Source organism: Pollicipes pollicipes, unplaced genomic scaffold, assembly GCF_011947565.3.
Source record: "Pollicipes pollicipes isolate AB1234 unplaced genomic scaffold, Ppol_2.1 Scaffold_7261;HRSCAF=8764_pilon_pilon_pilon, whole genome shotgun sequence".
NCBI lineage: Eukaryota > Metazoa > Arthropoda > Thecostraca > Pollicipedomorpha > Pollicipedidae > Pollicipes > Pollicipes pollicipes.
Genome location: NW_023597054.1, coordinates 49,029,484 through 49,051,983, shown reverse-complemented (window position 1 = coordinate 49,051,983; position 22,500 = coordinate 49,029,484). Strand labels below are relative to the sequence as shown.

At 54.7% G+C, this 22,500-nt stretch overlaps 1 protein-coding gene and 1 pseudogene across 1 annotated transcript in view; both read right to left on the bottom strand.

Annotated features, from left to right (window-relative positions):
• LOC119112889 (protein Wnt-5b) overlaps positions 1 to 21,855 on the bottom strand; it is a 23,721-nt gene extending 1,866 nt beyond the window's left edge. Inside the window, exons 1-6 of the mRNA XM_037237193.1 lie at positions 21,631 to 21,855; positions 9,057 to 9,183; positions 7,934 to 8,063; positions 5,297 to 5,477; positions 2,543 to 2,654; positions 255 to 357 (exon numbers count right to left, since the gene is read on the bottom strand). Coding sequence (XP_037093088.1) covers positions 255 to 357; positions 2,543 to 2,654; positions 5,297 to 5,477; positions 7,934 to 8,063; positions 9,057 to 9,183; positions 21,631 to 21,707 — 730 coding nt within the window. The 5' untranslated portion in view covers positions 21,708 to 21,855. The remainder of the gene's footprint in view (positions 1 to 254; positions 358 to 2,542; positions 2,655 to 5,296; positions 5,478 to 7,933; positions 8,064 to 9,056; positions 9,184 to 21,630) is intronic.
• A 165-nt stretch (positions 21,856 to 22,020) lies between these two features.
• The window catches only part of LOC119111569 (protein Wnt-5a-like), a 20,970-nt pseudogene continuing 20,490 nt past the window's right edge, over positions 22,021 to 22,500 (bottom strand).

The window sequence follows — 22,500 nt, the reverse complement described above, 5'->3', positions numbered from 1 at the left end:
CGTTGACCCAGGGCGTCGCCGGTCAGCGGCGCGTTATCAGAGGGGGGGGGGGGGGGCAAAGCGGCGCGCTGCACCGTGAACGCCGCCGGCCAGCCGACTGGTGCGGAGACAGCTGATTGCCCGACGACAGCGGCGATGAATGGGGAAGGGGGCGGGGCTACCGCGCGCCGGTCACCTGAGGCGTCCGTCTGGCCGTGCCGTGGGCGGTACGCGCTCAGTGTGCGCCACGGCGGCGCGGGCAGATAGATACTCACCGACTTCCCTGAAGGCTGGGAGTCGCTGCCAGCAGGTCACGGTCGAGCACGACCCCGACACGCCGTGACACTTGCAGTTGACCTTGGTCAGATTGATCACCGACTGGGGAGGGTCAGCCATCGTCAGCAATCAGCGACGGGTCATGCTCGTGTTGCCGCGTCTATACTAGATGCGTGTGCACGATACGCCTCGACGTTGTGTGTCCGCTGCACTTGTCGTATGCTGCGATCCGGACACCGACCGGTCAAACATGAACCATGGAAGTGTTGGCGCCGTGTCTGCCCTGGCGCTGCACATGCATGCTACTGCACCGGCTCGCCATGAGTAGACAACGGTGCAACCCAATGCGACGTTTTGACAGCTGAAATGGAATTTGAGGTGCCCGAAGGACGAGTCAAATCAAACCGTGCGATCATGCGTGGTATCGGGCTTAGTGTAGAAATCGCACCAACGATCTCCAGAAGCACTCAGTTTACAGATATCCGAAGACAACGGAACCCAGGGCCACATAGGCCCCACAACCAAGGTCAGACCAACCTAGTATCTATGGTCCAACGGACACGGCATGTAAAGCGTTAGCTGGAGAGGCAGTATCGAATATCGGATCATTTTCCATGGTCAGGTTATCGAGGTTCACAGTAGTTTGTGGCATCGACGCCTTGTATGCCGCATGGTCGCCGTTGTCAGACGGACGCGGTGCACCGCGGTCCGCAGGACGCACGGAACGGCACGTCACCGGCCGCCGGCGCAGACACCGGCGGCCGGTGGCGGCGGAGTCGGCAGCTCCGGAGCGCAGCTCGGCGGCGGGCCGCACCAGAAGACGCGCCCGCACCCACACCCGTCCGCCCGCCCTGTCCTGTCCGGGGCGAACGCGCGCGGGGGTGACGGCGAGGGGCGGAGGTGACAATGAGGGCCGGAGGTCAGCGAGATGGAGCGAGTGGGGACATCTGAACGACCGTGCGTTTGAGGTTGAGAGCTTATCAGATGGCTAGACTGCAAGCGGTGAGCGCTGCACCCTCGGCAGACTCAGCCGCAGAACACGTGCTCAGTGCTAGCGGTCTGGAGACGAGGGGATTGTGGCGTGTCAAAGCAAATGACCCGCGCAACATCGCATCTCTTGGTCTTTATGTCTCGCGCGCACGACAATCTGCAACTATCCAATCTACAGATCAGGTGAAATCCTTCATGTAACCGAATAAAGACGTCCTTACGGGGGCGTATCTCTCAGCTCAAGTAAGCCCACTGCCTGCTTGCACGTCCGCGAAGGCACGTAAGACACCATACAGCGCACGACTCACCGATAGTTATCAGCAGATTAATACCCCATAAACGCCCACCGGAAATAATCAGATACACTGCACCGGCATGGCTTCACGTTGCGGGACCGTGCTGACCCGCAACCCAACCCTAATAAATTTATGGCCGCTCGGTCATAACCTGGACATGAATCGCCCCGTTAGCGGCACGTTTCGTTCGGCACCCTGACACAAATTCTTCGATTTACGAGCGCTGATTGGAGCCGGCCCGCGCGGAGCCGTACCCGCTAACAGACCGCTAATTGTGTGGCATGCGCCCGCCGTCCGCGGGGAAAACACTGGCCGGCGGCGGCCGTGCATCGCCCGAGCCCAGCCGAGCGCGCCGGCCGCTGGCAGCGGTCGGGCTCGCCATCGTCAACCGGCCGGCCCGAGTAGAAAGCAGGCCCGGTGCCGGCTCCGAAATGGGGCCATACAATTAACGCTGAGTAATTAGTTATTAGCCATGCAGATTGGGTGAGACGGAGGAAGAACGGTGTAACGCGTCGCTAATGCTGTGAGAACGCCGTGAGAACTCGATACTTTTTTAGCAAAAGGGACTTCGCGGAAGGCGCAGCCATCTGGCACGCCTTTCAGCCCACGACGGACCGGAGAAGCCTGCTTCAACAGGTTTTCGGGTCAGTTTGCTTTGTCATGCGCGGTTTCAAGGCAACACAGCAAATTATTTGCACTTCAGCAAGATATTGTGAAGTATACTTTTGATCTTCTATCACAAAGGACAGTGAAAAAGCATGGTTTACCAGATGTCAACATTGGTTTCCACCAACCAATTCTGAGCTCTTAACATCCTCTTTGTAATAAGGATATTTCATCTCAAACTTCAGGCATATGCATCGCAGTGAAGCCCCAGCCTGTAACGTGCTCGCGTGATGCCATGCTGGTGGTGTGTTGAAGGGACATTGCTCCGAGGCGCAGGTTTGGTTTAGTTACGTCGGACACGATGTTCCGCCTCGTAGGCACGCCGACATTCTCACCCTTCGTCCAGCCTCGTTGTTGTGTAGGTTCATCACGGATCTTCCGTGCTTGACAGACCCCTTCTTGCGTTTTCGCTCTTTCTCCCTGACGTCTACAAAGGCCTTGGCGAATCTGCAACAGCGTTGTCAGGCGGGTGAATGTTAGAACATTGAGTTCGAAATTCATGGGCCTTATTGTTTCGTTTACTTTGATTTAAAATTACATGCGTTGGATTGCTTGGGCAGCAGGTAGACATTTCGTGTGTGAGCACAGAAAATCACTTTATTAGTTACAGCACTTGCATTTTTCGGCATGTCATTTTATACTGGCCGTTTTTACGACGGAATACGGTGGAAAACTGTTTAGAACCTTTTTAAAACTTTTCAGTGTTTATTTTCTTACCACATACCAATTTATCAGCGATTTTTAGCGAGACGTGTTTCACAGAAATTTATAAGCAAGATCACACCTTAATGAACAGGTATGGAGCCAAAGAAGGCCAAACAAGGCCAAATATCGGGTTGGTATCCAAAGTGCTCCCCGAACCTAGAAGACTATTTCTAAGCAAAAGGTCACATGCTCAGCTAAGGTCGGTGACCTTGTTTGACCTTTTGAAGATCATGGTAACCAAAATCACACAAGACTGCCCCGAGTTTTGCATTTGAATAAGGGACAAAGACTGCGCTTGGTAGTATGTTCTTTAAAAATGTCGACCTGGGGCATCTTAGGTCAATGACCTATTAGAACCTCTAAGAAGTCAAATGAAAATGTATGATGCGGTTCATGCTATCAATATATTCAAAATGAGCACCGGAAAATACCAAGCCCTAGCTCTAGAGCAATAAAACAGGTTCGTTTTGACTTTGGTCAGACCTTCATACGTGACCTTTGGTCAACTTAACTTACTCATTCAATGCCTGTGTTGCCATATAAGGCATCTCAAAGATGTAAAGCTTTGTCAAACACTCTGTTGTTGCATAAGATTGAACGATTCCCTAGAAATTGACTTTGCTGAAACCATGGCCTGATTTTGACCTGCCGTAGGTCAGTGACCTTAAAAGGTGCATCTAAATTTCTTGCATTAAACACTCCGTTATTTAATTGTGAACAGCTCTGAAAATTTGGCGCGGCTACGCCGTGCCGTTCGGAAACCATTCTGGAAAACCTTCGGGGGGATCAATTTCACCCCCGCCCGAGCGCGTGTTAAAACCCGTCTTACTCCACGCAGCAACGATGTGAACAATAATGGGGCAGCCGGCATCCGACGCCCTCGACTGATGCATATTGCTGATTCCTGGGCCTAGTATTTTCCTAGTTTGTGGGTGAACTTAAGGTATGGGCTTGAGAAATGCCTTTGAACCATCTCGTTAAATATCAAGAACATGTTCTTAGTTCGATACATATGCTTCCCCTATTGCATGCTGAGGAATTTTCATAAACACAACTTTTTCCTTATCAGTGAGTCTATCATGTACTATAGCTCGATAAAACATAAAAAAACTTTTTTTAAATTGAGAAAGCTTTTCAGTGCATTTATCTATCGTGCAAAAGGTCAATACAATAAGGTTAACAATGGTCGGAAAAATAACAATACAACGGTAAGGGTATGAATTTTGGTTCAGTTTTGTTCGTGATATGACTCGTTATTTCAAAAGCCCCAAAATGTGTGTTGTATGTGTAATTATAGACCAACTTTTGAGTAATTTTTCGGCAATCCATGTGTCTTCAACTGGAAGAAGTTGATTTTGGCAGGAAGTCTTATCTTAATATTTTGGCAGCTCGCGTTGCCCGACAGCTGTTTGCAAAACATTTTAGATACTCCTCACTCCAAGCACCTCACCAGTCCTCACAGTAGCGGCGAACACCTCCTCCGCCCGAACAACCCGACATCGTAGAAGCGTTAAGGTGCTCGATTTACATATAAAGTGACTATTTCAAACGGAGCGAAAAGGTAGTTTAAACACTACTAACGGATAATTTACACCAAGAATGCGTAGACTCTGCTGAGGCCTCATTGGATTTGAAATATCTACGCCTGCTTTGCAATAATGTATACTTTATCATCCCCGATTCTCGAATGATAAAGCTGCCATACATCAAACAAGTCGCTTTCATAGTTGTTTCTTCACTTTAAAACCGTCCACACAAAGGCATTTTTCGTCATTTCTGAGCAATAAATTGCGAGCGAACGGGCTGAACTAGGAAACGAGGGTAACTCTAAATCTTTCCCCGCCGTCAGCGCTTTACTGCCGCGATCAAGGCTGCTGCTAAGCTCCAGGCTGTTCTGTTGGTGGCCGTCCATCACTTTAATAGGCATTTGTCGCCATAACTCTTCGCCCCGCGTTGTCGCTGGCTTAGTATCTCTGGTCGCGATGATTTATCGTTAAGTCCAGAAATTGGACTGCTTTGTGTTCCGGGCGAGGCGTCGATGTCCCATTCCAGCATGGGAATAGCAATGGCCGGTCTGCTCTAGTGCTCGAGTCACTTGAGACATTCAGTCCAGCACAAAAGGATTGCGCACCAGACACTGGCCATTTACTTTTTGCAATCCCACGTGGAGTCAGCACGATGTAACTCGTGGAATGAATTGTGTGTTCTTTTGTGAAACTGAACACAAGCAGACGAGGGCAACAACTGAAAGCGAGGTGTCCAATACACTAACCACGATGTCGTCATGTCGACAGCAGCCGCACCGCACCCGAGCGCGGCTGGTCCAGGCCCCGCCCCAGACGAGCAACCGATCCGCTGGCGGCAGTGGGCGCCATGCCCCTCACCTGTAGCCGTACTGGATGTTGTCGCCGCAGCCGCCCCAGGTCCACTCGGGGTCGAGGTCAGCCGGTCGTGCTGACCGGGAACAGCCGCAGGAGGCCAGCTGACCATCCCGACAGGCGCGCGACACCGACATCACCACACCGGCGGCCGCGATCGAGTGCGCGAACGCCGCCTCCCGGGACGCTGCCGGAGATCAGGTCAGGTCAGGTCAGGTCACCACACCGGCGGCCGCGATCGAGTGCGCAAACGCCGCCTCCCGGGACGCTGCCGGAGATCAGGTCAGATTAGGTCAGGTCACCACACCGGCGGCCGCGATCGAGTGCGCGAACACCGCCTCCCGGGACGCTGTCAGAGGTCAGGTCAGGTAAGGTCTGGTCAGGTCAGGTCAGGTCAGGTTGTCACACCGGTGTACCATGGTGTGAGCGAATGCCGCCTTCCAAAACTTTGTCGGAGGCCAGGTCAGGTCACCTGATCAGCGGCCGCGATGTAGTGCGTGAACGCCGCTTCCAGAGACGTTGCCAGAGCACTGGCCAGGTCACCACAATGACGACGGATTTTGACATATTGCGACGTCTCCAGGGTGCAGCTATTTCCGGACGTGAAGTCTTCAGAGCACGCCAGGTGATGTAACTGCCCAACGGGCATATTTTGGATGCATTTGTTTCATATTCCTTTCGTTGCATCTTTACTTCGGTTAGCCTTCGCACTGGAGCTACGCATTAAAGTTGTCATCGCTCTACCTTTTCCACTCTTGAGCAAGACTGACGTGGCTAAATGGGTAGCTTTTGGGCCCCTTCCCCAGGGAGACGGGGCCCCACTGGGATCAAAGGCCTTACAATTTTTGACCGTCTAAGACGCTCGTCAGGCTTCTGGAACATACAAAACAGGCCCCAATGCATCAAAATAAGTTCCCAAACCTCCCGTAAACCGACCTTTGTACCAAAACAGGGTGTCGACCAAGAGTGCCCCTTTGCCCGAAAGAGCAGAATACTCTGACCCCATTTGGCCTTCTGCTGGGCCAAACCCCAGCCACGTCACTGCGCCAGTGGAATCCGTATCGCCCCTGGCATCGCAGCCAGTCGCACGGACCAGCCGCGGGCCATAAGACAGCCAGACAACGGGGAGTCTTGCCAGGCACTGCCGGGTGACTCAGCAGGCCCGTTCCGTAGACTGCGGCGTGATTCACACCGGGTCACCCCGGGCCACGTGGGGGCGGTTCAGCACTTAAGTTGATTACCTCGTGGCTCGCCGTATGACCGAGTAGTTTTGTTTCCTTGGCGTTCCCACGCGGTTCCGCCGTGTTTGCGCGCCAGGGGTCACCGTAAGGCACAGCCATTGTGTTTACATAGGGCAATCACTGAGTAAGCACCAACTCAGAGGAAAACAACCGAGGGCCGACAACGGACCGAGTTTGGGGCAATACACGCCAATTAACGGGGCCAATTGTAAACTTTGTGTGTCGAACAAACGTCACCTAGAGAGGCCACCAAACAGGATGGAATGGTTCATGTTTAGCACCCGCACGAAACTTCAAGTGCCAGCCAGATCTGTGGGCTCTCAGGGAGTCGCTTGGGTAAGCTGAGCCCTGCCTAAATGTCCTGCCTGCATGTCAGGAACACGGCACTTCCTGAACAAAGAGGCAATTGCCATTCATTCGCTAAGGTGCAACGGCATCACTAAGCACGCGACGTGTCGAGGAAACTTGGCCTTGATATTCATGTTTACTGTTACCCGGAACAAAAAAGCGGCATCTACTGGCCAGTGCACGCCAAACTGAGTCCATGCGAACACCGCTACGGCAGCACAGAGCAGCAGGCGCACTCTCGGCGTCTGCTGGTTGGCAGATGGGCTCGTCCGACTGAAGCGTCTAGACTGCAAAACAACATCACGGCACCTCCGCCGCCGGGGGAGGGGGGAGGGGCAATACTCGACCCGAGAACGGGTCAGCACGAGCCAATCAGCTGTGAGCGAGCCAACCGGCGGTAGCCAAGCCGACGCACTGCGGACCAAACTGACACTCCCGCGGCGAAACTGTCTTGTCATGTCATGCTTTTTTGTTTTCATGACGCACTCAGTTGCTGAGGCCAGATGGCCCCGCCTGCCTCTCACCCTGGCAGGAAGAGCGGACGCCCAGGAGAATCAAACACGTGCTTCCAGTTTCCCGGACGCGGCCAAACTACTAGGCGCCCCCGGGCCGAGCTGGCAGAGTTCGGGGCAAACTGACGTCACAAAAACACAACGCTTAGTTGGTGGAAGGCTGACCTGTGGCCCTCGCCCGGGATAGTTATCGACGTACAGGAATATGGACTAGCTTTGATAAAGGTCAAAGTTTTTTCCAAACAGGATTTTTAACTTTTTTGGTTTGTCTGCAAAAACGTATGTGTGTGTTTTCGACGGATTGCTGACGCATGTCACCTTCAGTGCTTATTAAGATGATGATTTGCTTGATAAATGCAAATAGATGCACTCCACCAACAGGCTATATCACCTTGATCGTGTCTGTCAGGTAAGTCACGCCAAATGCAGCGTGCAACTTCCAAGTCAATCGTGACTTAAGTGCAAGTCTACCGTGCTGATCCCATGCCTCGCCGTCACGGAATCTTTGCGCTATCGCGTCTGAGCGCTCGCCTGCCACTCACGGATCTGCAGGACGGGTCCGAACACGGACGAGTCGTCGACGGTGGAGCAGTTCCAGCGGCTGTTGCGGAACTGGTGCTGGCACTCGGCGATGCCTGCCCGGGCGCCGCGGCCCACGCTCCCCATGTGGTCCTGCGGGGTCACGTCAGGTCAGCGGGGTCACGGCCATGCGCCGCCAGCCAATCACGGCGGCACGGCCGCAGACGAGCGGAGTATGCCGTTGGAGGGCGGGAGGGTGTTGGCCAACCGGCCTGCGGCGGCAAGCTTGCAAGAGGATGTGAGAGTGAAGAGCTATATGGCTGAGAGGAAGGCAGGGGTCACCACAGCTGCAACTGTATGCTGAGGCTTTAAAATCTAAAAGAAAGCGACGTCTGGGATATTAATGAAACATATTTTGCTGAGAGGCGTTAAATGTCTCGCTGCGAGTGATATATAGTACAAATAGCTTCATGGAATGTTAGCGACTGAGGTGCGATAGCTTTTCGACTAGGGAGTCTCAATTAGCGCCCTCGTCATCATTATCTCTTCAGGGAGTCTGACCTGATTTACTTATTCACACCAACACAGATAGTTCTGGCTCCGGCTAAGACCTGTCCGCACTGCAGGGGGGTCGGTCTGACTGACCTGTCCGCACCGCAGGGGGGTCGGTATGACTGACCTGTCAGCAGCGCAGGCAGGTCGGTCTGACTGACCTCTCCGCATCGCAGGGAGGTCGGTGTGACTGACCTCTCTGCATCGCAAGGAGGTCGGTCTGACTGACCTGTCCGCACTGCAGGGGGGTCGGTCTGACTGGCCTGTCCGCACCGCAGGGGTCGGTCTGACTGACAATCCGCACCGCAGGAGGGTCGGTCTGACTGACACGTCCGCCACCGCAGGCAGGTCGGTATGACTGACCTGTCCGCACCGCAGGAGGGTCGGTATGACTGACCTGTCCGCACTGCAGGGGGGGTCGGTCTGACTGACCTGTCTGCACCGCAGGTCGGTCTGACTGACCTGTCTGCACCGCAGGTCGGTCTGACTGACCGATCCGCACCGCAGTGGATTGCTCTGACTAGCCCGCTTGCAGTGAAGGGGTAGGTCATTCTGGACGACCTGCCTGCACTGCAGAGGCTCGGCATGACTGACCTGTCGCAACTGACAGAGCTTTCTCTGTCCAGGGCTGAGACCCGATATTCTGCCGCACAACGGTGACGTGCCGACCACGTAGATCTGCGGGTTCCTCCACACGTCCAGGCCCTGCATGCCCAGGTTCCTGAAATGCACGACAGCGAATAATACATGTAAATGCTCCACCGCGCACCGGCTCGGGCGGACATTTCGCCGAATGCACTTGATGGAAGGGTCTCGAAGACAATCCCACAGGTCGTCTGAATGCATGCGCTCGAGAAGCAGCCACAGTCACATGCGCCTTCCGAAACTCTTCTGTGCGAGCTTGTGCAGTCTCTGCCCCGTTCGCGGATCGCTCAACCGGTTGGCTGCCATCAAGAGCACTCGGCCACGGGACGGTAAAGGCGGGATCTGGTTCCGCTTCGTAACCCGTACGGCGAGCTGTGACGACGAGACTGAGATATGAGCCATTCCGCAGGCGTTCCGTCACTTCTGGGTAATCGTATTAATTAATTCGCAACGCCGGCCGAGTCGGGCGAAAGCCCGCATATCCCGCGGGGAAACCGCGACGGCGCCGACCGCCCGGGATCCATAACGCCCAGATCACCACGATTTCATTTGTTTAAACATGAACTTGACGAAGAGAGCCCACTCTAAATGGGTGGGCGTGACTGGGACCACGACAATCGCCCATTAATAAGTGAGCCGGCGAACTCAAACGGTACTGCCGACGCCCGGCGGCACCGACTGGCAGGGCGGGCGGCGTCACGTGGGCTGGGTCACCGGCGGCCCGAGCAGTCGCCAACGCCGAACGCCGGCGGCCACGGCGCCCCCGGCGCCGGGCTGTCCCGTAATTGATGGGTGGCCGCCGCTGCCGCGGCCGCTGCCACTGGCAGCCGGCAGTTGCGACGACAAGGGAGGATTTATGACGCCGCCGCCGGCCGACGGGCGTGTGTGCACACCACGTCCGCCTCGGTTACGTGTGAGTGATGGCTGATTAGCGAAGCGGGCCCTTTGTCACGCAGAGCAGCTTTTGAGCCGCTCATTTCAACTAATAAATCATTGCGAGCACATGGTGCGGTGGGGATTTTCGACCGTACCCAGTTCTTATGCCTTGAACGGGTCGCGCCGCGGGCTGTTGCCTTCCTTCCCATATTATCTCCTCCTTCCGCGTTGCCGAGCCTGACGACGGAAATTATGAGCTTAATTCCCTTTAGAACGGAGCGACACAAAAACATGGTGCTGACCACCCGCGGACACAGTCTGGGTGTTCCTCTCGATCAAGCTCGTTTTTCTCGGTCGTCTCCCGGCCGGAGTATTATCGCCAGCGTCGTGCCTGGTCTGCATGGCTTACGCTGTACACGCCTGCTCAGCAGCGAGTCACAGTGCGGCCTGCCGGTGCCAAAGCCCTGCAACAACTCTCGTGATGATTAGATGGATCCAACGCGAAAACCGCTGGCCTGCTCTGCTTCTGCTATTCTGCTCGGGTGGCCGCTTTGCTTCCGGAGATTGCCAATCGTTCTCGTAACGAATGTGGTTATATGCATTGGGAGGGATAATGGCTCTCATTAATGCCTGAGCGTCCCGAGGCGTTTGATGTCGATGCATGACCGATTACAGCCGTTGCCACGTTGTAGGCCCCCTCCCCACTAGACGAGATCCACAGCGTGTGTGTCAACGGCACTGTGACAGGGAAAGCCATCAGCACCTAGGCGTCATTTGGTATGAGTCAAAACAAGTTATACGCCAAAGGGTGGGTGTTGATGCGCCTTAAAGGATGAACAGGTGGTAAGCTTAGATAAGCGTTCTAGAGAGCACCATTCTACAGATTGCTCATCCAAAGCCGCAGAAACGCTTACACATATATCTCCGGTGAACCGAGCATGATTAAGCTTGCGTGTGCATAATGCTTCGACATCGTGTGTTTTAGATACCATAATATTTCCGTGCATCCGTTTAATAATCGTTGGAGAAGAATATCAGCTATAAACCATAAGACGATAGCCGTTACTGACCAATAAAAGCTCAGCGTACGTGCTATTAAGGTGCAAGGGCAATCGTGACAAAGCTCTTCACCAGCCTGCTGTACCGGGTTTCTTATAAAGCTACCGGGCTTCACATCGTGAATTGATCACACATCTAAAGTCATTTGGTCCGGCTGTTTAGACAGCGTCAAAAATGAGCGATGTGACCATTCCCACCCAGGCAAGGCCGAACCGAGGCTACTGGCTGTCAGATGCTGCTAGTGAATCCGGTTGGTTGTGTGAAATGAAAGCCAGAGCGTCGACGGCAGTTTGGCAATTTCCTCCGTATCGATTTAGGCTGCATCTTGCCTGAAATTCTGAAATAAGCCTTGCCATGCTATTTTAAAATTTATTAATTCCCACTGATTGGTGGATTATGAGTCAAAGTTGTTCATTTTAGCACGACAGCTTTCATTCACACCCCGTGCAAATATATGCATATATATATATATATATATATATATATATATATATATATATATATATATATATACATGATAAGCTTGATGTATCTTGGTTCACTTTGCATCCACGTGTTTCGTTTTTTCCAAGTTTTCTTTTTTAACTTACCACTCGGCAGCAATAGCACTCAGTTTTTCCATGTCGCGGACCCAGTCGTTACCAAAGTTTGGTTCACCTGGTACAGGCGTTCCGTCCGTCCCTCGCCACCTCTCCCTGATGTTCGGTCCGCCGACCCGTGTCACCCGGTCTGGTCAGTCCGACCTTGTCCGTCCCTCGGCACCTCTGCCTGATGTTCGGTCCGCCGACCCGTGTCACCCGGTCAGGTCAGCCCCGCCCTGTCCGTCCCTCGGTACCTCTCCCTGATGTTAAGTCCGCCGACCCGCGTCACGCGGTCAGGTCAGCCCCGCCCCTGTCCGTCCCTCGGCACCTCTCCCTGATGTTCGGTCCGCCGACCCGTGTCGCCCGGTCAGGTCAGCCCCGCCCTCGCCCGTCTGAGACCCGGCCGAGGGCGCCGCGGCCGGAGCGGCCGCCTGGGAGACGCCCGTGCCGCGCCGAGATACCATCGGCGGGACCAGCCCCGCACCCTGTCCGCCGGAGTCGTCAGTCGGACGCAGCCCTCACCCCTCCCCACGCCATACCGGAGCCCAGACGTGCTCCGCCGAACCAGGGCTGACGTACGGACCTGCTCGTTGGCGCCAGGGCCAGAAGAAGAGCAGAGCACCTCAGGTGGGAGGTGCGCGGTGGCGTGGTGTCGTGTGAGTGTGGTGTGGAGAGCGCATACCGGAGGACAGTTAAGAGGGTGGTGAGCAGAACACCCCCGTGGAGAGCACCGATGAAAAAGAGACAGAAGTCAGGAAAAAATTGCTTGACGTTGACCTGCCGAAGCTTAGATGAGGGAGAACTGGCATGTACGGCGTCTGCAACGTCAATGATCGTTTCAAGATAACAGACTGCAGTCCGCTCAGGGAAAAATAATGCGATGAAGCTTTTGGGGCAAGTATCACAAACATCATCAGCTTAATGCTGAGTCCAACGCTTTAGATTTGGATCTGCGACAAATACACGTGCAACCACCAAGTTGGATTATCCCTAAACGAGTCGTATGAATGATAGACTTATTTTTAAGTACTCATTCATGTTGGCTAGTTCAAACTGGGGTGTGGCTCAGAATTCAGCACAGGGGCTCAGGGCGCCTTCTCCCAACTTGTAGCTCATTTTTCCCGTCCGACACGGAGCGATCTGAACCCAACATAAAACGGCCGAGAAAATGAAGCAGTGCATGTGACAACAAACAAGTGTTAAAGCCATGCTTCAACCAACTCTAAATCGCAAACTGAATTTACTCAAATCTAAGGCAGGCGGAGCAATTGGGCGCAAAAAAGCCTAGATAGACCGAAGGCAGGGCCCAGCAGTTTTACCAGCCCACGTCGCTGGTTAAGGCCGCCGCTCGGGGACAGGTGGTTAATGCCGCCGCTCCGCCGGACGAGGAGGAACTTACTGGCCACATTCCTGCTGCAGCAAATTGACAGCTAGATGCGCCTGGCTTATCTAGAAAGCGGCAAAGGGCAGCACATGCACTGTTGACGGGCAAGTGTACGAAGGCGATATTTTCTGGCCGTTGCGTGGCATGCCGAGAAGGTTTAGAAGCGTTCAAACGAGAACGAGATCTTCGTAGACATTCGATGCCCCTCGACTTCGACTTAACTGCCCTTCGTTCTGATGATCATGCAGCTTTTAAAGTGTACAGGTGCTCCTTTTGGGGGTCATTTGCACTTTTCATTTGCACTGAGAAGCACACTTTGAGGATGACTTGGCTTTTGAGGTGGCTTTTGAGCTTTTGCCATTCTGCGCTTGGAAATGTTCCGTAACTAACAAGGTGTGTAAGACTTTCAAAAATGCAACATGCCTTGCTGAAATGGCGATAGGGGCACTATCACTCTCCTCTATTTGTAAAAGCTAATCAACCCTGGGCAATGTATGGAAAGAATAAACCTCCAAATACGATAAGCCCCCCCCCCCCTTCCGCAATGCTCCTACGCTCCTGGACAATGCTACCATCCGTAAGAAATGAAAGCACCTGATTGATTGTGCGCAATGGAAAATGCATGTCAATAACATTACAATAACTCACCGACGGAACATTCCGTCCGGGATTACGAACATGATGTTCCGTAAAAGGTGGACATGAATGGATCTTTGACGACTACGTGATACAACAATAGCTTATCATTTCAACGAATCCATTCTATATTTGGGCTTTAGGCCTTCGGTTCAGGGTTTAAAATATATACGAAATACGCTTGGGGTGCGTGCACTCTTGTAAAACTAACTGGATTCAGGGCTAGAAGCGAGCATGAGCAAGTGCAGAAAGCAGGTGTGCTTGGAGATGTAGGAAGGCCAACATGTGCGCAGATATCTAGCCATGACAGTCGGAAGAGTATAATTGGCAGCGTTTCGAGAAACGTGACTGCTAAAAACAGAATTGACTACAAAACCTGGTCAGGCGGGATTTCTCGATACGGAACATTTCTTAGTACAGGCACAAGGGTTTTGCGTCGCAGCTGACCAATATGCAACCGCAACACCGTACTTTACGAGAACTGAAGCTGAGATTGCATCTGCGGCCGTGCTGATTGAAGGCCTATCGAGACCGCCAGGCGCCCATTATGCACGATTCGGGGAAGATATCCCCAGTTAGAAATACTGCGACCAGTGCGTCAAGCCATGGGCCTCACAACCATACGAGAAAAATACGGTGGAAGTATTAAATACTCTGCTGTACTATTCCGAGTATTGAGACCCGTTAGGAGATTTGAGTAAAGTACCGGCGTTTGAATGGATCCAAATGGAGCCATCAAACCACGTGCCTGATGTCTAACTGGGGCCAAAACACCACGTGCAACGGGGCGAGCGGTGTCTATCCGGACATACCACCTCACTTTCTTCGTCAGGCCTGTAATCTGCGTCATGACTTCCTGACCACCCAGCTTGACCCGGCAAGGTCACAGCCGATCAATCACGACCAGCTGACGCAGCCATAATCAAAGTGAGTCAGTCCGGAGCGTCACTAATCTCCAATCGCCGTGCCCCACCGGCCGTCACATCATTACCCGCGTGCTGCGCGCGAAACCTCGCTCCTCTGTGACCCGCGCCCACCTCCGAGGGCCACCTGACATGCCCAGCCGGCCTGCCGACCCAGGGCAGCGCACCTTCATTAATTCGAAATTGATTGCGGCTGTGAGGTGTTTTGACGGCTTCGGAGGGAGTGGGAGGGGTCACTCGGGTGATTTCGCCCACGTGTGCGCGCTGCAGACTGCGGCCCAGTGGTTCAGAGGCTCTCAGGCTCCTGCGCTTCGTCCGAGGGCTCAGGCGGAGATGACGTGGATAAGAGACAGATGTGCCAAGGCTGCTGCAGGGCGGATGAGAATCACCACCCGCTCTGGTGTGAAAAACAGCTGGTGTCATGAAGCTACGTTTGTGGACATCGCTGAAAACGATGGGCTCAAAACCGACAAGAACTATGACGCATGGTATACGTTTTGCTCTGCTCACCAGTGTGCGTCCTTTCAGCGCACCTGAATTTGTGTTGCTGAAACATCATTTTGTATTTTAGGACCAACTATTTAATATCACTTTAAACCGGTTTGCCTCATCAGTCTTATCCAACATGACAGCTACCGTTCTTTCACGAGCACGTATGCCATTATAAACCCGAACGATGAACACATCACCGGTGCCACCAAGTGTCACCCTTATCGCCCAAACCGGTCATCGGCCTCATGGTTATGCAAACGGACATGAAGATACACTAACGTCATATGTTAGACTGGGCTCAGTCACACTAATATGCGCAATTAAGTTTCCGAGATGAGTTGTGGGCGACGTTTGGCTGCGCATTCGGTCCACGAAGCGAAGCTGTTTGTTGCATGTATATGTATATGTAAAAATGTTGTTGCATGTATATGTAAAAAGGAGTGATTTCTGCCGTTCTGCAGTCGCCATTTGTGCCTCGCTTTTCGCCTGGCAGACCCCTTCCTCCTTAGTGAAGCCGAGTGAAACGGGTTCAGATGCGGAACCAGCGTGAACCTCGACAGCCGTCCCAGATCTCCACCATTCTTCTCAGACCTGCGCCAGCTCTCAAAGACGCCTCCTGCTCTGCCAGACCTGGGCGAGGCCTTCCCAACTCCACCAGCCCTCCCAGATCTGCGCCAGCCCTCCCATACGTCCCCAGCTCTCTCAGACCCTGCGCCAGCTCTCAAAGACGCCTCCTGCTCTCCCAGACCTGGTTCAGCCCCCCACACACGCCCCCAGCTCTGCCAGAGTGCGCCCCTCCCAGACCTACGCCAGCCCTCCCACACGCTCCCAGCTCTCCCAGACCTACGCTAGCCCTCCCACACGCTCCCAGCTCTCCCAGAGTGCGCCCTCCCAGATCAGCCGGCACGTCTCCGCGCCGCAGCGCCGCCGGCGGCTGAGCCCGTCAACACGAACAATACTGAGCGGTGCGGCCACCTGCGCTGGTCATTTCCTGACCAGTGACCGGCGACATTAATTGGGCCGCGATTTCAATCGGTCGCGAGCCGCGCCGCGTCGCGGATAATGGCGGCGACGGCAGGGCAGACTTCCTGGCCGGGTCCGCGCACAATGACTGTTTACGGCGCGGCCCGGCGGCGGCGCGCCGTCGGCTGTCCGCTCAGTAATTGGGCCGCAGGAGCGGGACCGGCCGCCGCGCAGGCTCCGCTGGCGAGTCGTCTCGGTGCCGTGGTGGACTTTCACCCGGTGGAGGTGCTGGGTGGGCCAATGCGAGACGGGCGCATTTTGCTAAATGCGTTTCTGTGTTTCCACTGTATTGCGTGCTTTGCCACGACTGATCATGCATAAGCTGCGAGGCATGGCCAATTTCAGGCATCTGTTCACCGCCAGGTTTGATTTGGGTGTCATGCATCAAACCAGAACAGGTAGCAATTAGCTGCATCTACAGCTAGCTCATCCATCAGCATTAGCATCCTTCGCAGTCTCCTCTTCTTCCATTTAACTCAATGGCATTGTCGCACTTAGCCTTCTACGACGAAACATACAACTCGAAGGGTCGAAGGTTCAAAAGTTCTAAGTTGGTGAAGCCAACACTTCCCACCGACAAAAGCAAGCTGTCCGTTTAAGTCAATGACAAATAGCCATCACATGCACCGAAGGTGTTCCTCGTGTCAGTTCGTTTTTCCCACAGCACGCCTTCTCAAAATCCAGTGCCTATGAATGGTATGCATCTTCATCGGATAACTTCAAACTCGCTTTGCTTTTGCAGTCACTGTCGACAACGCGTCTTTTATCCAATGACGTCACTAACAGTGAGCTAATGGTGTCTCATGTTCAAGACAAAAAACCTTTATCGTGACCTTCAACGCGTAACTAAAGAAGCACACTGTGGCAAGATTGTTTCAGCGGGCCCTGCAGCCACGTTGTCCCGCTCTTGACAGGTGACATCGTACGCCCCATCGCCCAGTGCATCAGCTCTGGTGGCTTTACCCGCGGGTGGGCTATTCCCGACTGCTGAAGTTGCTGTGCCGGCGTCGCAGAGCCACCAGGCGTCGATCGCGGGCGCTAGCGGGGCTGGTGTTAGCGCGCAACGCCGCGGCGCTCCGTGAGAGTCTCGCCGCCGGTGCTGCCACGCAGACCGGCGGCCAGTATCTCCGGCGCTTGCATGACCACCATTGGCAGTATTCCATCTCAAGGTCCGAGAAAACCCACAAGAAGAGGTCTCGTGATGTGGCCGTGAGATATGCAAAACTAGGCCGTTGCCATAGCGACGGCCGAGTTCGGTGCTGCCGTGTAGAGACGAGGCGGCAGGAGTTGTTCTCAGGGCGGGCGGGTCAGGGGCAGCGACCACGAATCTGACTGGTAGAGCGCGCCCACCGCGCCCCGCCGCCACTCAGCCGAATCCCCTCGGGGACTGGATCGGATCTCCCGCTGGAGCCCGTTCCAGAGCGGCTCGCCTGACTAAAGCGGCCGCCTGCCTCACATTCCCGGCGCGGCCTCGCCCACCGGCGGCACAGCGCCGGCCGACGCCGCCGCCTGATGGGCATGTCTGTGAGCAGCGGAGGTGAAGTGTCTGGCGTGTCTTTTATCAGAGCGGGACAAAGGTCAGGCCTCTAGCCGCAGTCAAGGTCCGGCATGAGCCGAGCCATCCCTCTTAGCACGACTGCGAGTATTGGATTAGAAAGTGCCCGCGCGGCCAGCGGTGATTGGATTTGCATGCTGGCGGTCAGCATGAGCTGAGATTGAGCTGCATTCCTTGCCCATTTAATAAACAAAGTCGCATTTCAGAATGGCATTTATCGCTGTGGCGGCAATTACGTTTCTGACCGCAGGTAACGCATGTATCGTAGCGGCGGGAGGCATTAAAGAACCTGGGCCTGAGTGCATTGACGGTGCGCAGCCAGGCGGCGAAGTTTGTCTAGACGTTGCAGTTTTCTGGACAGCTCGGCCGTCACGATAATGTCGCGTAATCCTATAAATAGCTGCTCTGTCAGCGTAGTGCATTAAGCAATCCAGACGCCCGTTGCGCTGATAACAAACTTTCTGGCTTTTGTTACAAAAGCCGCCCCCGCAACCAGCAATGTGTGTGTCACGTTACGATATTAGGTCAGATTACATGAGTATCAGGAGCGGGATTAATGTATATCAATGGTACTGCGCGGCGTGCGAGTTCCTCTGAGAAACGCACCACTACAGACTTACGGTCTGCACAGTCGATGGGAGAAAGCTGTATAGCACTTATGTTGCGGTATTGTACTAGACGTAATGCGCTGCAACTCACCAGGATGTCGATAAATTGAACCTGACAGCTCAAAATGTCATCTTCAGAAACTAAACGAGCCGTTAACGCGGTACAGCTTGGTGCGATTGCACGTGCCGCGAAAATCAGACCTTGCATGAAGTAATTAAACCGCCCAGCGGCAGCTAGCGGGTCGGTCGCTTCGGGCTGCCGCCGCCCTGGTTAAAAGCGACTGCATTGTGTCGTATCCTGGTGTAGGGCCGTGCCTTTGCAGCGTCATTCAGGCGCGGGGCGGCGTGTCATCTCGCTGGAGCGCTCGACCGGGCGGCTGACGCGGCGGGCCGCCGGCCGCCCGCCGCCGGCTCCGACCGAAGCCTTGTCACGCGATGCAGCTCTTTAACTCAGGTCCGCACCTGAATAATGACATTAATTATCGTTATCTGAAGTTAATGAGAACACCTTTTTATGCCCCGATAAAACACGAACAAGATGTTATCGAGCTGAAACCGCCCCTGTTTCCCTCCGGGCTGCATCTTTACCGATCAGACGGCGGTCGCTAACGTTCGTCGACGCAATGCGCTGGATTTAAGACGGCATTCGTTTCTCGCCGCAACGCGTGATACGACGGGGCGTTGAGACCACGCCGACTGAAAACTGAGCGTGACAACAGCCTCACAGGCGATCGCAGCGCTGACAACAATACCTGCACGTCGCACGTGCAGAGAAGCACGGTGTAACTGTTCTGCCGATCGCCCACACCGCCGTCTTCCAGACGTGCGCGGCGGCCACATGGACAGTATAGCGCGGGGCGTGAGGCACCTCGGCACTACTGCGACCACAGGATCGGCCTGCACGTACACGGCGATCTGATGCGGTCGCCGAGAGGAGGCGAGAGGGCACGCTGGGATAAATGTACGAAGGAAAGCAAAAAAGTAAAAATGTTTTTGAACAAGACACGGAAGTTAAGAAAGCCAACATTTGCATTCACTGTGCACCAATAAACAGCTAGGGTGGTGGGTACGGAGATGGCTTATCGGTTTCCACCCATGAACCATCCGAAACAATGCCATCACGAACGCGCTGCCTCTGGCGGTGTCGTTTGTTGTCAATGTCGTTAATGAATCACTGTCAGTCCGCTACGTGCCAACCGTTCGTTTCAATGGCGGCTATGAAGAGCATGACAGCATGCATAGCACGGTAGTCCGCTGCTGAGAATGCCAAAGTGGCTGGCAATGTCCGGATATGGTTCGACTCTGAAAGATATTGACAACAGGGCTGGGGGGTGAAAATAACCTTCTTGTATTGAAAGCGTGAGTGATTTGAGGCATGGCACAAAACGCACGCAATCCGTGTGCCAAACGAAGAGACAAATGATTGCCTCACTTGGCTACCACGCAAGCGAAAGAAGACCCGATCTGTTATTGTTATTACTATTATTATTATCAATTGAGTGACACTGTAGGGTTTTCATAGGGAACGTATTTCAAACATGCTGATGGTATGCTGCAATCGAAGTAAGAGAACATAGTTCTGCTGTCAATAGATCATTTTAAAATGACGTGTCCATGAGAAATGCATGCCCCGTGTACGTCTTGAGTATATTCGGGACATCTTGAATTCGACTTAGCTGTGGTATGCATCTTATGATGCAAAACGCGCTCCAAACTGCATCCGATCAGATTCCACGTCATGACTCGTGACAGCGGTGTCACATTTGGCTGCTAAAAGCGCGGACTGACGGCACAAAATGATGGCTGAGGGATAAGCATCGCACGGATACCCAGTAAGTGTGATGCAACAATGATGAAGAAAACTGATAGTGGCTGCAGGCGACGATGACAACCTTGCGCTCATATCTATAGCACCAGCGGGGTACAACCAGATCACCACCAACATATGCATCGGTGGTGCATCGGTGGTGCATCGGTGGTGCATCGGCTCGACACCGAAATGCGGCGACGTGTTGCATTTCGTAGCCACGCTGGGTCACGTCAGGGACGGGCAGAGCAGGCCAGCCAGCCCCACGGGCCCTCGGGGCACTGGTGGTATATCGGCTAAGCTGCACGTCTAGGAAACCAGAGGTACGGGGTTGGATTACCGGTGGTGTCTACCCTTCCTGCCAGGGTGAGAGGCGGGCGACGCCACACGCAGCTTCAACAGCTGCGTGCCTCGCCAGGTTCCACTGTCGAGCAGTGGCCGGCCGTGACCTGCGCCGTCGCCCGCGGCGATGAGCCGGCCGCCGCCCCGACGCCCCGTGCTCGCGGCCTGACTCGGAGCCGTTACTTGTCGCGCACCCTCCGGAGCAGCCGCTTTACGGCCGCGCCGGCCAGTCGCTTCCGTGGGACGGGGCAGTAAACGGAGCGCCCACCGCTGCTGCGGCGCTGCGGCCGGCATGCAGGCGGTCCGGGCCGCGGCCGGCGCCGTGACTGTGCTGGGACGGTGGCGGCCGGCGGCAGCGGTAGGAGCGGAGGCCCTGTCCCTGCACATGGTCCCAGCTGAGGGAAAGGAGGCATGGCTGGGCAACCTGTGACATTTGTTTGCTACTGGCACGCTTGCTACGATGTTCTTTCCCGCAAGGCGCAATAAGGCACCATTTTGGCAATGAATGTCATCGAATGGCCGTTGCTAAGATGTTCGCAAGAACACATGAGATAAGACTAATTTATAATGCATACTTGGCGAAGAAGCCGTTGTTAGACCTTTGTTAGAAATGCATCGCAATGCGAACATCGCTTTACATACGTTTTGCAAGGCATCGTATTGAAGCCGATTATCAATCAAAACGTTACAAAGCCGGCCGTGTAATCTGAACCGATCTTGGGCGCTGAATACATTTGTATGCTCGCCCGGCGCTGTCAGGCGTCTGTAAATGACCCATCGCAGGACGAATCCCGCGTGACATATCAGCCGGGTCTCTGGAGCCCGGCGCGCGGCGGCCGGACTCCGAAGGAGCCCCGACACCCGAGCCATTTGTCAATTGTCATCGGCAGCCTGTTTTTCCGGGCCAAACTCATCGTGCACGTCACTGTTTCTGATTGAGAGGCGGGCCGAGAGGCCGGCGCGCTCACGGTGGTGGCACGCTCGCTGTGCAGAGCGCCAGACGGCTGCGCACGGACGCACGAACGCGCGGCAGCTTTGAAGAGCGGATGATGGCGGCGGGCGTCAGTCAGACGGTGTGGGCTGCCTGCAGGATCGCTGTGTTATACCGCCTCCTGTTGCAGTTCTCGGCGCGGTGAGCTAAGGGTCGTATTTGCCGTCACAGCTCGCGGGCTCACAGCTGTCCGCTTGATGAGCGGAAGCCCCGCTGGCGCCCGGCGTCGCCGCACGCGGTACTCACATCCACGACCCATAGTTGGCGTAGCAGCAGGAGAACAGGAGCCCCGCGCAGGCGGCGAACAGTCGCACGCGCTCCATCGGTCTGCTGCGCGCTCAGATGTGCCTACATCTCCGCCGACGCGGCCGCCACCGTCGCCCACCGCCGCGACCCGCTCACTATGCGCCGTCCGTCGCTGCTCGCTCGCTCTGGCGCGCGTCTCACCGCTGCCGTCGGCACCGCTGTACTGGCGCACCGCCGGCAGTGCGCCCGGCCCGGCGGCCCGCTGCCTCGCCGGGCTCGGTCTCCGACGGCGCCTCGCTGATTGGTCGGCGCCGCCGTGGCTCGTGCCGCGAGCAGGGCGGCGGTGTAAGCGCGCCTCGTTAGGGCGCGTTTGATGCAGATTGCAGCGCGCTACATGCTGGCGTGTCCTCTGCGGGCGGCCCAGACACGAACGTCAGGAGGATAGTGGTCAGACACGTGTGTGTGTGAGCGGGTGTGTCGCACGGTATTCTACGAAAGGATAGCCTATTAAATCTGTAGTGAAACGGGAGTTCGATCCTTTGTTTGAAATTGTTCAGAGAGAAATGCCCCCACACGTGTCCTCGTTGGTCCGGTATGTGGACAGCTTGTCTCCTATCGCCACAGTCTTTCATTTTAAGTGTCGGCGGCACGTTATTCAAAATGACACTGAACTACACTGTTTTACACTTTAATAGGGCACATAGTAGTTGTAGGAAGCACACAATCAACAGACACATGTGGGCGTTAACGACGATCTCTGTTGGACGATGGGTAGCAAGAACCAATATTTACGGTTCCAAAAAATACCTAAAGCGCTTCACTTGGATCGGTCCGCTAGTGACGACTGAATGGCAATTACTCGGTCCGTTT